This window comes from Heptranchias perlo, chromosome 17 (assembly GCF_035084215.1).
Source record: "Heptranchias perlo isolate sHepPer1 chromosome 17, sHepPer1.hap1, whole genome shotgun sequence".
NCBI lineage: Eukaryota > Metazoa > Chordata > Chondrichthyes > Hexanchiformes > Hexanchidae > Heptranchias > Heptranchias perlo.
In genome coordinates this window covers 14,857,485-14,872,254 of record NC_090341.1, presented here as the reverse complement: position 1 = coordinate 14,872,254, position 14,770 = coordinate 14,857,485, and the positions used below count along the sequence as shown (strand labels likewise).

General features: G+C 42.6%; 1 protein-coding gene across 1 annotated transcript in view; it reads left to right on the top strand.

Moving 5' to 3' along the window:
• The window catches only part of LOC137334357 (uncharacterized), a 42,275-nt gene extending 27,742 nt beyond the window's left edge, over nucleotides 1-14,533 (top strand). Inside the window, exons 10-13 of the mRNA XM_067999065.1 lie at nucleotides 1,322-1,470; nucleotides 2,476-2,719; nucleotides 9,841-10,276; nucleotides 11,917-14,533. Of these exons, the coding sequence (XP_067855166.1) occupies nucleotides 1,322-1,470; nucleotides 2,476-2,719; nucleotides 9,841-10,276; nucleotides 11,917-13,944 (2,857 nt within the window). The 3' untranslated portion in view covers nucleotides 13,945-14,533. The remainder of the gene's footprint in view (nucleotides 1-1,321; nucleotides 1,471-2,475; nucleotides 2,720-9,840; nucleotides 10,277-11,916) is intronic.
• Nucleotides 14,534-14,770: the final 237 nt, after the last annotated feature.

Here is a 14,770-nt window from a genome sequence, read left to right as displayed (position 1 = left end):
GCTGGTCCAGTTAAGTTTCTGGTCAATGGTGACCCTCAGGATGTTGATGGTGGGGGATTCGGCGATGGTAATGCCGTTGAATGTCAAGGGGAGGTGGTTAGACTGTCGCTTGTTTGAGATGATCATTGCCTGGCACTTATCTGGCGCGAATGTTACTTGCCACTTATGAGCCCAAGCCTGGATGTTGTCCAGGTCTTGCCGCATGCGGGCTCGGACTGCTTCATTATCTGAGGGGTTGCGAATGGAACTGAACACTGTGCAATCATCAGCGAACATCCCCATTTCTGACCTTATGATGGAGGGAAGGTCATTGATGAAGCAGCTGAAGATGGTTGGGCCTAGGACACTGCCCTGAGGAACTCCTGCAGCAATGTCCTGGAGCTGAAATGATTGGCCTCCAACAACCACTACCTTTGTGCTAGGTATGACTTCAGCCACTGGAGAGTTTTCCCCCTGATTCCCATTGACTTCAATTTTACTAGGGACTAGAGAAGCTGTGGTTGTTCCCCTTAGAGGAGAGATTTGATAGAGGTGTTCAAAATCACGAAGGATTTTGATAGAGTAAATAAGGAGAAACTGTTTCCAGTGACAGAAGGGTTGGTAACTGGAGGACATAGATTTAAGGTAATTGGTGAAAGAACCAGAGGCGTCATGAGGAAAAAAAATTTTAAGCAGCGAGTTTTAATGATCTGGAATGCGTTACCTGAAAGAGTGGTGGAAACAGATTCAATAATAACTTTCAAAAGGGAATTGGATAAACACTTGAAGGAGGAAAATTTACAGGGCTATGGGGAAAGAGGAGGGAGTGGGACTAATTGGATAACTCTTTCAAAGAGCCGACACAGGCACGATGGACTGAATGGCCTCCTGGAAAAGAATGAGTTTGTGTAGGAGATGATGTTGATGATCTTAACACATTGAGGCTTCAGGGAGGAGGAAGAGCATTAAGATGTCCTCTAACTCACCCCCACATATTAATAATTATAATTAATTATTTTCCCAACGTAACAGATATGTTGATCCAAGTTTGGAATGCCAATGTGCCAGTCCTATTACTAAAAATCAGACAATGGAGTTTTTCTGAAGGTTTGTAAACATTAAGTCATCAAAATACGCAATTAATAAAACATCACGTTTCATCATTATATATAAACTTTGATCCAGGAATAAGCTTCTGAAAAACAGTTCCTATTTGCTTCCAGGATATTCTCAATCTAAAAATATCAAATTCTCTAGTTCATCTTGTCATGGTAAAAGTCTGCCTGAGTTGGTTTGTGGGAGTTGTACTTTTGTAATGTATTGGCATGTGTCTTTGTCTCAGTGAGGGAGCAACAATTCAGAACTGGAATAATTACGCTGTGTTGTGCGAAAATATGCTGCAGCAGCTACAGGAGGCAAATACACAGCTAAAGATGGAAGGAATGCATAACATCTGGATTGTGAAACCGGGAGCCCAGTCTCGTGGTAGAGGTATGGGAACAGAGACAGAAATCCAAAGTTACCTGCACCTTGACTGCTTGAAACAAAGCTATAAAATCTAGTTGTGTGTCCCTTCTATTGTAAGGGGAGAGGGAGCATAAATTACTGACACACCTCATGTATTGGAAACGGTCTATATTACTAATATACCCTCAGTATGCTCTTTGTATGGGAGGGTCAACATTACTGATACACCCTTGGTGTTTCCCTTGTACAGGTGTCGGGGGTTTACATTACCAATACACCTTGTTACAGTTTGGGCTATTTCTTCAAGGCACAGCAAAGCAGGGAACCCAAGAGTCTGGGTTTTCAATGCTTCTTTTCTGATGCTGTAAAACCATGTGCTAATAATCTAGGAAATGAGCATCAGCCACCTTCCCAGTTTAATGACTCTTGGCACCCAATAATTGATTAAGTTACATTCCAGCTCTGCCCTATCGCCCTAGGAGGCATAAAAGTGACAGCTCCAATTAGAATAGATTGAGTTCCCTGGCAGTGAGTTAGACAGCGATGATTTACCATACAGCCACATAGCAATGGAATTTCTCATGCAGAGTCTAAGCCATTTTTAAAAATTTGGCTTTACCCTGACAATTTAAAATCATATCAAATGAAGACATTTTCTGTCATACACCCCTCAGGGTGCCCCTTATGGAAGGTTGAACATTACTGATACACCCTCTGTGTTTTCCTTGTATGCGGAGAGGTTTACATTACTTCAGTGTGTCCCTTGTACGGAGGAAGGATCTACATTACTGATCTATCCTTCAATGTGTCCCTGCTTTAGAGGATGGAATGTATATAAATTACTAATATGCCTCTCACTGTGTTCCTTGAATTGGAGGGTAGGGAATATATATTACTAGTACAGCCCTCAGTGTATCATTTTTACTTCATTACCCACACCTCACTGTGACACCGAAGGTTTGTGACTATTTGCCTGAATTGTGGTATTAGTGAGATGGAAAGAGAGGTTTTGTTTGTCTATCAATGTAGGAATCACCTGCATGAACCGATTGGAGCAGATTGTGAAGCTCGTTTACGGCCAGACAACTCTCATCACAGACGGCAAGTGGGTAGTGCAGAAATACATTGAACATCCGTTACTTATTTATGGGACGAAATTCGATGTGCGCCAGTGGTTCCTGGTGACAGACTGGAACCCTGTGACGATCTGGTTCTATAAGGACTGTTACCTGCGCTTCTCAACTCAAGTATTCTCATTGGAGAATCTGGACACGTATGTATCAGCCCTGACATCACACGCAATGCCTTTTGAATGGTAATCCACCTCAGAGTGACATCACATTAACAATAGGAGTTAGAAGTGGGGGACATGTGCGCTCTGAGTACCATTAAAGGAATGGGAATTTTGGTCTGTTAGGCAAGTTGAGATGCAAAGGATCTGGTATTCCTGATTTTCTGCCAAAGTTCACTGCAATAATCAGTAGTTAATCCAGATTTGAAAATGGTGGCAGACGTACAGGTCAGACAGGTTTTACAATAATTTCATTTCTGGACAATGCAAATCATTGCCCAAGAATAGCTTTCTCTGAGCATCATATCCCTAAAATTCTGGGCTTGATTTTAACTCCACCCCCCACCTCCCCCCGATCTGGCGGAAACTAGGCAGGAAGGGGCACTCCTTTCCCACCCCAATCTGACCAACTACAATTTTAAGTTGCAGACGGCAAGGACATCCACCCCAAGTCGCACTGTAAATATGCAGATAGGGTCCGATGACATCATCGGGGCCCAATCTGCTATTTTAACCTGAGCAAGGTAAGCTTTTTTAAAAAATTGTTTAATTTCCTTGTGGGCCAAAAAGAGCAGGAGTGCTCCTTCGGGCCTTACAAGGAAACCTTGGGGCTACTCTGCCCAGGGATTTCCACCCCACCCTCCCTCCCTCTTCCCACCCACCCCACCCTCCCTCCCTCTTCCCCCCCCCCACCGGCCCCCGACTGGGATTCTCCTGCTGAGCACTAACCTTGTTCTGGGAACTTTATCCCTGGGTCCCCGGCAGCGACCTCCCGATTTTTGATGGCTGGGCAGCCGCTTCCCGTCTGGTTTGGTCCGGAAGTCGGTAAATGGCATGCTAATGAGATCTGGCTGTTAAAATCGGCCAAGTCTGCCTACTGCACCTCTTGGATGGGGACGCTGCTCGCTTTGCAAGAGAATGGGGTTCCCAATCCTCCTGGTTATCCACCAACCTCTCATTAATATTGATGAACTATTTTTGTTGCCAAAGTATCCGAATAATGGATTATTTATTTGCAGAAAAAATTCTTGGCTGTTACAAGTGATAGAATCACCCAAACATTTTTTGTTCCAACAGAAAATTTCTAGTGCTCCCTCTAGTATCTGGATAAATATACAACATTGGGCATAAACTCAAGAAAATTAGTAAATGTTGTATCAGAAGATAATTACGGATAAGGAAGGCCATTCGGTCTATCTTAGTTCATCCATCCAGAAAGACCCTATTGCAGCATCCAATTGTTTCTTAAATAATTCCAGGGTTTTTCCTACACTACATTATCTGGAAGTCCATTCCATGTACTGATCACTCTTTGTGTGAAGAACTTTTTGACTAAATTTCCAAATTTGCCTTTTACTAGTTTCAACCTGCGTCCTTTTGATATACTTCGCAATTTAGCTTGAAGTAATTTTCTCAATTTACCTTTTTCATACCATTTACAATCTTATATACAATGAAACCTGTACAAACGGACACCCCTAAAAAAAGACACCTGCAAAAAAACGGACACATATTGACAGTCCCAAATAGCTTGCATTGTAATAGATACAAGCTGCTCCTTGAAACCGCGGACACTCGCAAATTATAAACTACAGATAGCTTTCAATGCACCAAGTCCATTTACAACTTAAAACGCCAGACACGCAGGTAAACGTGAGGCAGTAGCGGGTGAAAGAAATGGCTTTTGTGGAATGGAGGTCTCTTTACCCAGCATCCATAACGGCAGAGAAAACGCACTATCTCTAGGATTGAACGCTTGCACGCTCTATCCCAGGGATAGAGTGGTTTCTCTGCCGCTATGGATGCTGTAAGGAATCTTACAACACCAGGTTATAGTCCAACAATTTTATTTTAAAATCACAAGCTTTCGGAGATTATCCCCTTCGTCAGGTGAATGAGTGAAAGGTTCTCAAATCGCATATCTTATATTAGGCTGGGACAGCATCATACCAATCAAAAGGTGTCGTTGTTGTTCAAACAGGCCAGTCACGGAGAACAGCACGTCCCAGTACACTGGATATACATTGTGTCAATTACACAGACAGAAAGAAAGAGACCCAAATGGCAGAGAGAGAGAGAGAATATTAAAACACATAACTTTTGTTTCCCTTTTTGCTGGTGGGGTTACGTGTAGCGTGACATGAACCCAAGATCCCGGTTGAGGCTGTCCTCATGGGTGCGGAACTTGGCTATCAACTTCTGCTCAACTTTTGCATTGTCGTGTGTCTCGAAGGCCGCCTTGGAGAACGCTGACCCGAAGATCGGTGGCTGAAATTCCTTGACTGCTGAAGTGTTCCCCGACTGGGAGGGAACCCTCCTGTCTGGCAATTGTTGCGCGGTGTCCGTTCATCCGTTGTCGCAGTGTCTGCATGGTCTCGCCAATGTACCATGCTCCGGGGCATCCTTTCCTGCAACGTATGAGGTAGACAACGTTGGCCGAGTCACAGGAGTATGAGCCATGTACCTGGTGTGTGGTGTCCTCTCGTGTGATGGTGGTATCCGTGTCGATGATCTGGCATGTCTTGCAGAGGTTGCCGTGGCAGGGGTCTCTTTCTTTCTGTCTGTGTAATTGACACACTGTATATCCAGTGTACTGGGGCGTGCTGTTCTCCATGACTGGCCTGTTTGAACAACAACGACACCTTTTGATTGGTGTGATGCTGTCCCAGCCTAATATAAGATATGCGATTTGAGAACCTTTCACTCATTCACCTGACGAAGGGGATAATCTCCGAAAGCTTGTGATTTTAAAATAAAATTGTTGGACTATAACCTGGTGTTGTAAGACTCCTTACATTTGTCCACCCCAGTCCATCACCGGCATCTCCACATCATGGCTATGGATGCTGGGTAAAGAACTCCCCATTCCACAAAAGGTGGTATCTGCACCGGGCATCATCTCATCTCAGTCTACCAGTACATCAGATACTGATGAGCTGCTTACAGCCCCCTACCCACCCCCCAGCACTTCAAACATTAGTAGCTACAGCACACGATGGGAGTAGGGCTCCCAACCCTCATGGAATGACTGGGAGTTTCCCGGATTTAGCAATTTAAATTTCCTGCTGCAGTGCACCCCCTCCCCCCCACCGGCTCTGTGATACCACCCGCAGAGAGCCACAACCCCATGGAGTGCAGTCAGGAGGAGGCTGAAGAATTGGCAGTCGGGGGGGGGGTCTCTGAAATGGGAGGATTCCTCGGTTTCCCCTCTTCCCCCCCGCCCTCACTTTCCCCTCTTCCCCATGGGTGGACTCCTGGTTCTTGGAACTTGTTGCACAACAGCTGCTAGACAGATACCGTGAGCAAAAATACTCAACTACAGGGGACCCAACATTTATAAGGTAAATGCAATAACATTTATAGAAGTCGTGTGATCAAATGCCACTTGATTGATTGTCACATGATCAGATGATGTGGTCAGAATGTCACGTGATCAAACCTCCAGGAATGCCTCCAACCTGAGTTTGCAACCCTAGGAGGGAGGGGGTCCTGGGCAGGGGTCTGCAGGACATTAATCTCCCCCAATTTGACTGGGATCTCTGAGGCACTACGACCCTACAGCAGCCACCTGATCGTGTGCAGGCTGCCAGGATCCCAGGATCAGGACATCTCTCCCTCAATGGAAAAGGACCCTGGGATGGCAATGAACTGGGAAACCCAAACGTAGAGAAAATGAACTGAAATCACATCCCACTGGCAGGGCTCTAGAATTAGGCACGATCCTAGGTGAGGGCTGCAGGAGATACAGACAATCCCGGCATATTTGGCTCATCCACTTTACTGTATATATAATGACCATTTTGAAAATAAGGATACCTGCAAATAAAGGACAACTGATACAAGTCCCTTAGGTGTCCCTAATTTACAGGTTTCACTGTACTTCAATAAGATCACCTCTGAATTGTTTCCTTTCATGTTGAAAAGCCCAGGCTTCTCCAGTCTTTCCTAATAATACAGACCTCTGACACCAGGGATCAGGCTTGTTGCTCTTCTCCACTGCTTCCAGTTATTGAATATCTTCCTTATGTCTTGGTGACCAGAATTAGATACAATTCTCAAGGTGTGTTCTGATTAGAGCACACTATACAATTCTGAATCTCAAGTGAAGCTCCACCACACGTTAATTATTCGTCCAAATTTTAAAAATTTGTTCCTGGCATATGAGCGACACTGGCAAGGCTGCATTTATTGCTTATTCCTAGTTGTCCCTGGAAGATGGTGATGATCCCCATTGATTTCAGATTTTCTCAGGCTCCTTGGTGCCACACTCAGTCAAATGCTGCCTTGATATCAAGGGCAGCTACTCTCACCGCTCTTGGGTAGATGCCAGTGTAATAGTCAAACTGGAACAAGTCTTCAGCACTGCAGTCAACGTAGCCTTTGCTGTGTTCAGTGCACTCGGCCACTTCTTAGTGTCATGTAGAGTGAACCAAATTGGCTAGGCACTGGTACCTATGATGGTGAAGACCTGGGGAGGATGAGTAGGATCATCCATTCATCTCTTTTGGCTGAAGATACTTGCAAACACTTCAGCCTTATCTGTTGAACTCACATGCTGGCCTCCACCGTGGTTAAGGATGGGATGTTCACAGAGCATCTTCCTCCTATTAGTCGCCTTTTAGTCTGTCACCATTCTTGACTAGATGTGGTAGAGCTACAGAGCTACGCTCTGCTCTGTTGGTTTTGGGACTGCTTATCTCTGTCTGTAGTCTGCTGATTTTTGCATTTAGCATGCAGATAGTCCTGTGTAGTAGCTTCACTAGTTTCTACCTCATTCTAAGGTATGTCTGGTGCTGCTTCTGGTTTGCTCTTCTGCATTCCACATTGAACCAAGGTTGACCTCTTGGCTTGATGATGGAGGACTGAGGGCAGAATTTACGTCTGCCCCAAACATGGACCCTAATGTCAGAAGAGGGAGTGCTTTCCCACGTTAGAATTGTCATGCATCCATTCTGCAAAGCAATCTTGTCAGATGGAAGGACCATATGCAATATGGTCACTGTATGGGGGGAAGTGGCACCCAGTCCAGTTTTATGACATGACCAACCTGGAACTGATAATCCTGCTGACTACTTATCTTGACACCCAGATCCAGATGCTACTCCAGGTCATTATTTGGAGAGAGGAATTCATTAGTTTTTGCTCAATATTCTACACCCAAGGAAATCGCACTAGCTGATATCAAGCACACTCCACAGAGGCATCTTACACTGCAAGCAGTCATACAGTGTTTCCACACAAGTCAGTGAAACAAGTTGAAAACAAATGCCAGCAGCTATGGTTGGTTCGCCATGAGCTGTCTGTCGCTGAGGGTTGTATCATGCTGTGTAGCCAGCATATTGTCATCCTGACAGGGCTACAGGATCAACTGATATCTCTTCCTCACGTGACCATCAAAGGATAATCAAAGCCAAAACTCTTCTTGGAACTAAAGCATGCTTTCCAGGTATAGACAGTAAGTAGGAGAAGCCATTAAAAGGTGTCAGCTGTCAGGTGACAATTGTTGAATAGAAGATGGCACCATTCACCATGTCAGATCGATCTTAAAGGAAGAGTGGGGTATAATGTATTCATACAGACACTGGGCTGTACAGGGAGGACTCAGTTTTCCATTGAAACAAAGACCATATGGAAATTGTATCACTTATAACAATCGGACTTTTCCTGCAAATAATAATGTGTTTATACAGACTGTGAACACGACACCCAGGAAGCATATTCCACTCTTCATGGAAAGCCAGTTTCCTTTGTCTTTTAAGGTTCCGCGCAGGAAGCTTTTTTTTACTATCATGCCACACAGCAATTAAGTCTTGCTGCTGGAAGTAAGGGATCACGGTTTATGTCAGGTGGTGGTTCAATCTAGGAACTGTACATTTTGTAGTACTGACCACACCTGGTGGGTTTGTAGGACATAAAAACCTGGGAGTGGCTGCAACCTTTACACTTTATTTTAACATACATACAGACCTCTGTAAACCTTTTGGCTCAGAGGAGACGATGGCTGCCTAACTCAGGTTTTATCTGAGTGACCATAATAATAATTTACGTGCCTGTCAAAATTGTCCACTTTGAGACTGAATTAGAGATGCAGTCTGTCAAGGCCCCAGTAGGGTTGCCAACTCTCCCAGATTGTCTGAGAGTCTCCCGGAATTGAGGATTGATTTCCCGGGCACTGCTGCGACCAATTCGGGAGAAAAATCTGCAAAGTCAGCAAAGCTTGCTTGGTGACCTGTATCTGGAACTTTCACTCAAGTTAAACAGAGTCGGGATCAGCAACACTTCCCCTCGCAGTCCGCTTCCTTCCTGTTCCCAAATTCTCTCAAGGCCTATCACTTTCAGCATTATGCCTGAATGCGCATGTATGCCATTCAACCACAGGGATAGATCAGTTTCTCTGCCACTATGGATGCTGGGAAAAGAACTCCCTATTCCATAAAAGCCGCTTCTTTCACAAAACCCTCTGCCACTTGCATGCGCCAGCCTTGCAAACCAAGGAAAGTGTGTGCGGAGAACAAGAGGGCTGCCCTTTCCTGCCTCAGCACCAGGATGAAAGGGAAATAAGAGGACTTAAAATGTAAAATAATGTATATAATTCTATCCTTCAATTTTTTAATTAGTCAGTATCAAATCGGATCAGACCATTTTCTTTCAATAGTTTGTGACACTACAGTTTGACCAAATGCACGGAAACAAATTTATTTGACCTTCAAATGACTCTGGTTCAATGTTAGATCACTAGCGTTACTATCTTCTAAAATCAAATGTCCTTAAAGCCATTACGTCACTACTGCTAGCAACCCAGGAGAAAAGTAGAGCTCCGTGCCTGTGGTTTGTATCTGTTCACTTTCTTCACCTGCTCGTGGCGACCTTCCGGTTCTCAGAACTTCTCGCGTGACAACTGCTGGCACAAACCCATAAGCAATATACTCGATTACATGGGACCCAACATTTATAAGATAAATGTACTAACATTTGCAAACTGCCGGCAAGTGTCATATGATCAAATGTCACGAGATCAACCCTCCAGGAGAAAAGCATGCACACCTAAAAATAACTGCAATCCTTCTCATTGCAGATAACAAATTTCTCTTTGTGTCCTTTAGAGCGATTCACTTGTGCAATAACTCAATCCAAAAACACTTCATGACCTCCTCCAACCGTCACCCATCAGTTCCTAGAGACAACATGTGGTCCAGTAACCAGTTCAAAGAGTATCTGAACGAAAAGGGCTTTGGAAACACCTGGGAGGACATCATCTCCCCTGGCATGAAAGCAGCAATTGTGCATACTATGCAGATTATGCAGGATGTAGTGAAACCGCGTAAGAACAGTTTTGAGCTGTACGGAGCCGATTTCCTATTGGGGGAGGACTTCAAACCATGGCTGATTGAAATCAATTGTAGCCCCACAATGTCAGCCTCAACACCAGTGACAGCCGCATTGTGCAGCAGCGTTCAAGAGGACACTATTAAAGTTGTCATCGACCGAAGGAATGAGAAGACCTGTGAAATCGGACGATTTGAGCTTCTGTATAAACAGGTAATGTAAAAGATGCATCAAGTAAGGGAGAAAGTGACCCAGTTTAGGGAAATAAAGGAGGCAATTGCTCCCCACTCAGATTCCTAGACACCTATTACAGTGTATGAAGGGTATGTCCCATTATCTCATTACATTGAATTATAGTCCATTAGCTCACCTAAAATAAGTCGTAAGCAAAATGAAGTTGAGCAGTTCCAATAGCTGAGGTTGTGATGTCGTGACTTCCAGCATGCAAAAGTAATTCATTGGATTTTTCAAAATGACGAATTATTATATTCCTGCATTCCCAATTTTTCTCTTTCCTTTTGTGACTTTCTTTAATGAAAACTCTATTTCACGAAGTCAGTCATTACCAATCCAAATGGGACAGCAGTCAAACACTGAACTTGTAATAGTCAAGGTATAAACATATTGTTTGAAAATTCTTCAAAGAGGAAGATCTTACAGTGGTTTCCATATTGGTTGTTGTGCATTTTCTTAACACTGCACTTCCAGGAGGGTATATAGACAGCATAGTTGTGCATTTTTGTATAATCATTTGGACAGCTCGGGGGTGGGGGGGTGCAGATTACTCGGACATGGGAGCAGAGGGGCTGTCCTATATTTCCTAGGGCTGTTGTCAATTAGTCAGTCTTCTCATGCTCATGCAAGACAGTGTGGTATTCTTCCATTTTCTGTCTGGGATCAGCCTCTCCCTCCCTCTCTGTGCAAGGTGTTGGTGAGAGGGGACTTTTTTGGGCCTCCAGGAAGAGCTGTCCAGACTGTTTGATACTTTTTCAGTTCGAGGCAAAGACTATAAATCATGCATTTCAACTGGCATATACTCCACAGATACTTGTTTATGGTGCGAAGGCTACATATACTGAGGAGAGGGAATGCATATCCTTGCTGCTGACAGTGTGCTAATCTGAGTATTTCAGGTGCTCCTGACACTGAATTGACCAAGCAGACAGGGAGGTGGAACTTAAAAAAAAGACTCAGTGCTGGATTGTGGCCTTTGTGGTGTCCCTGATCACTGCTCAGTATGGTTAGAACTGGGATCAGGTCATGAGAATTCGCAAAAACAAACCAGATTGGCTGCATTCTCTACAGCATTCATCTGACATGGAGGGATGGAATCTACGAATCTTATGTGGTTGTGTTACAAACGAAACTTATGGAATATACGAAAACATTGGACAAGAAAAGACTAGCCAGACCGGCTCCACACAGTCATGATGCCTAAAGCATCATAACCCCTGACCCACCAGCTCATGTAATCTCCTGGGAGAAGCAAAACAAAACAGATAAATAAATCCAAGGCCAATTTAAAGAAAAAAAAATCTGGAAAATTCCTCTCTGACTCCCTTAGGTGATCAAAAACTAGTCAAGGAGACCACATTGACCATGATTTATATTACTTAGTATTCCACCTACCTTTTGTATGCCATGATCTCTGGCCCAACCAGGAACTGGTCCAGCTCTCTCTTGATGTATGCAGTGAATCCAATAATTCCAGCATTTTTCTGGAAAAGATCCAAAAGCTTGTTCCAATAATGCAAATGTTGAAATAATCTACAATAACCACGATGTTGATTGTACAATCTTGCTTTATTTTGTCCATTATAAGGATCAGTAATTTGATTTACTTTCTTTTACAGTGTACTACGAGTATTCCTCTGTACCTAGGAATAAATCTGCTGGTTGAAGGATCAAGCATCAAGAAACCACCTGGGTTAATTCAGAGGAACCACAGCAATGGAATGCGCAGCATCTCCCAGATCTCCGAAACTGTGCAAAAAATCTGTGGTATCACATCACAAAACCGCCAAACCATCCTGAATGATGATGTAAACACACCAGCTGATGCTGAAAATGTGAAGAATACAGACTGTTCAAAAATATTCATCAATCCAAGCAAATCAAAATATTCCTTAATTGACAGAAATCCCAAATTTGCAAACAATCCTCTCATTCCCAACAATTCCATTAATGCAAAATATTCCAATACCAGCATTGTAAAGAATTATTTTATTCCCATCAATTCTAGTAATGAAAACAATCCTTTAGTTCCCAATAATTCCAGCATTGCAAAGAATCCATTAAATCCCAATAATTGCTGCATTGCAAAGAATTCGTTAAATTCCAGCATTGTAAAGATTTTGCTAAATTCCTCTAATTTCAGCATTGTAAAGAATTCGCTAAATTCCAATAATTCCAGCATTGCAAAGAATCCTTTAAATTCCAATAATTCCAGTATTGCAACGAATCCTTTAAATCCCAATAATTCCAGTATTGCAAAGAATCCTTTAAATCCCAATAATTCCAGCACTGCAAACAATCTGTTAAATCCCAATAATTCCAGCACTGCAAACAAACTGTTAAATCCCAATAATTCCACCATTGCGAACAATCTGTTAAATCCCAATAATTCCAGCATTACAAACAGTTCTTTAATTTCCAATAATTCCAGCATTACAAACAATTCTTTAATTCCCAACAAGTCTAGCTCTGCAAACAGTTCTGTAATTCCCAACAAGTCTAGCTCTGCAAACAGTTCTGTAATTCCCAACAAGTCTAGCTCTGCAAACAGTTCTGTAATTCCCAACAAGTCTAGCTCTGCAAACAGTTCTGTAATTCCCAACAAGTCTAGCTCTGCAAACAGTTCTCTAATTCCCAACAAGTCCAGCTCTGCAAACAGTTCTGTAATTCCCAATAATTCCAGCATTACAAACAGTTCTGTAATTCCCAATAATTCCAGCATTACAAACAGTTCTGTAATTCCCAATAATTCCAGCATTACAAATAGTTCTTTAATTTCCAACAAGTCCAGTTCTGCAAACAGTTCTTTAATTTTGAATAATTCTAGTAATGTAAGTAATCCCAGCATTGCAAAGAATCACAATATTCCCAAAGATTCCAACCATGTAAAGAATCACAGCAGTCCCAACAATTGTAGCAAAGAGAAAACTCTTGACATTCCCAACAACTCCAGCAAGATAAAAATTTCCAGTGTTTCCAAACATTTCCACAAGCCAAGGAATCATAGTATTTACAACTGTAAAAAGGCAAGGAATTTAAGCAGTCCCAGAATTCTAGGCATAAATGCTGTAAAGGCATGGGATGAGATGGAGGAAATAAAAAATAATATTGCCGAAACAGCTCAGGCTGCTGTGACTGGAAACATTACCAAACTTGGCTTTGGTGACAAAGTGGAACAGCATTGTGAAGTGCCAAGGCTCAGCAAGACTGAAGGGAATAGAAAGACTGGCAAGCAGTGTTTACCACCTAAATCCAAAATCTCACAGATGAGCATGTCGGTGAAGCACCTGATCTTGCCCAATCGACAGATACTCAGAGACCCTCTTCACGTGAAGTTGAAATATTTGAGTCTTGACATGTTGGACTTAAAAGACATGCAGCACTCAAGATCCTCAACTACCACAGATGCAAACAGAGTTAGAGCTATCCATGAGAAGACCGTCCCATTACGTTATTCATACAATTCACCACGACTGCAATTAAATGATCTTAGTATTCCACAGCTTCACATTACTGGCTTGCAGCCTCAATTTAAACCTTCAACTGACATCAGCCACAAATACATAGAAACCCATCAGACTGCAACTACCAGCCTGTTCAACATCAAAAAGCATCTGCTCACGAGCTCTTTCCCGCTCTTTCAGTAACACAATTGCTGTGCTGGCAGGCCATTTCCAGCTCCTTCAATAACTTGAGGACTTTTCTGGTAGATCCTTTGCGCTGCCTCAGTAAAAGGAGGGCTCTGCTGATAGTGAAAGATTTGGAAAGGACCTAACACAAAGGCAAGCTTTCTGCACTTTCTCTTAGGGAGTTTGTGCCCTCAAAAATCAGCTTTATGTAAAAAGTAGCTTTTACTCTATAGACAGTTGGTACTATTAGACAGCAATTGTGTTTTGAAAAGCAAAAGTTTCATTCGAAAGATAATGTTTTGTGATAGTTTAAAGGGCAACTGTGTGCACACGTCAGGTGATATAGTTGTATCTGGGAAATTGAAAGTGATTTTAATAATGAATCGGACATTGTTCTTATCATTGATATATTATGAACTGTTGTTTCTGTCTCCTTATAATAAAAAAATCCAACCTCTGCTTTTGTCAATCTACCAGCTAAACTGAAAACATCAGAGGCAAACTGAAATACACAACAATTACTAAAGTAACAATGTGTGTAATGGATCAGACACAATAGATACTGAACGTATCAAACAAGTAAGATGCAATCAATCAAATACAATAAATGCTGAATGTAACAAAATGTGTACAGATCTGACACCATCTATAATATATTAATCTTATGTCTGTGTGCATTTCCTGTATACAAAACCTCACTTTCTATCGATGTGTTATGGTTACAGTTTTGTCTCAACTTCTTCCATTATAAATTATTGTGACTACATTTATAATGAAAACTGCCTATGTAAACTTGTCACTATCTAAATGTACTTCCCACCGGTGATGTTGCTGTAGCACTTCA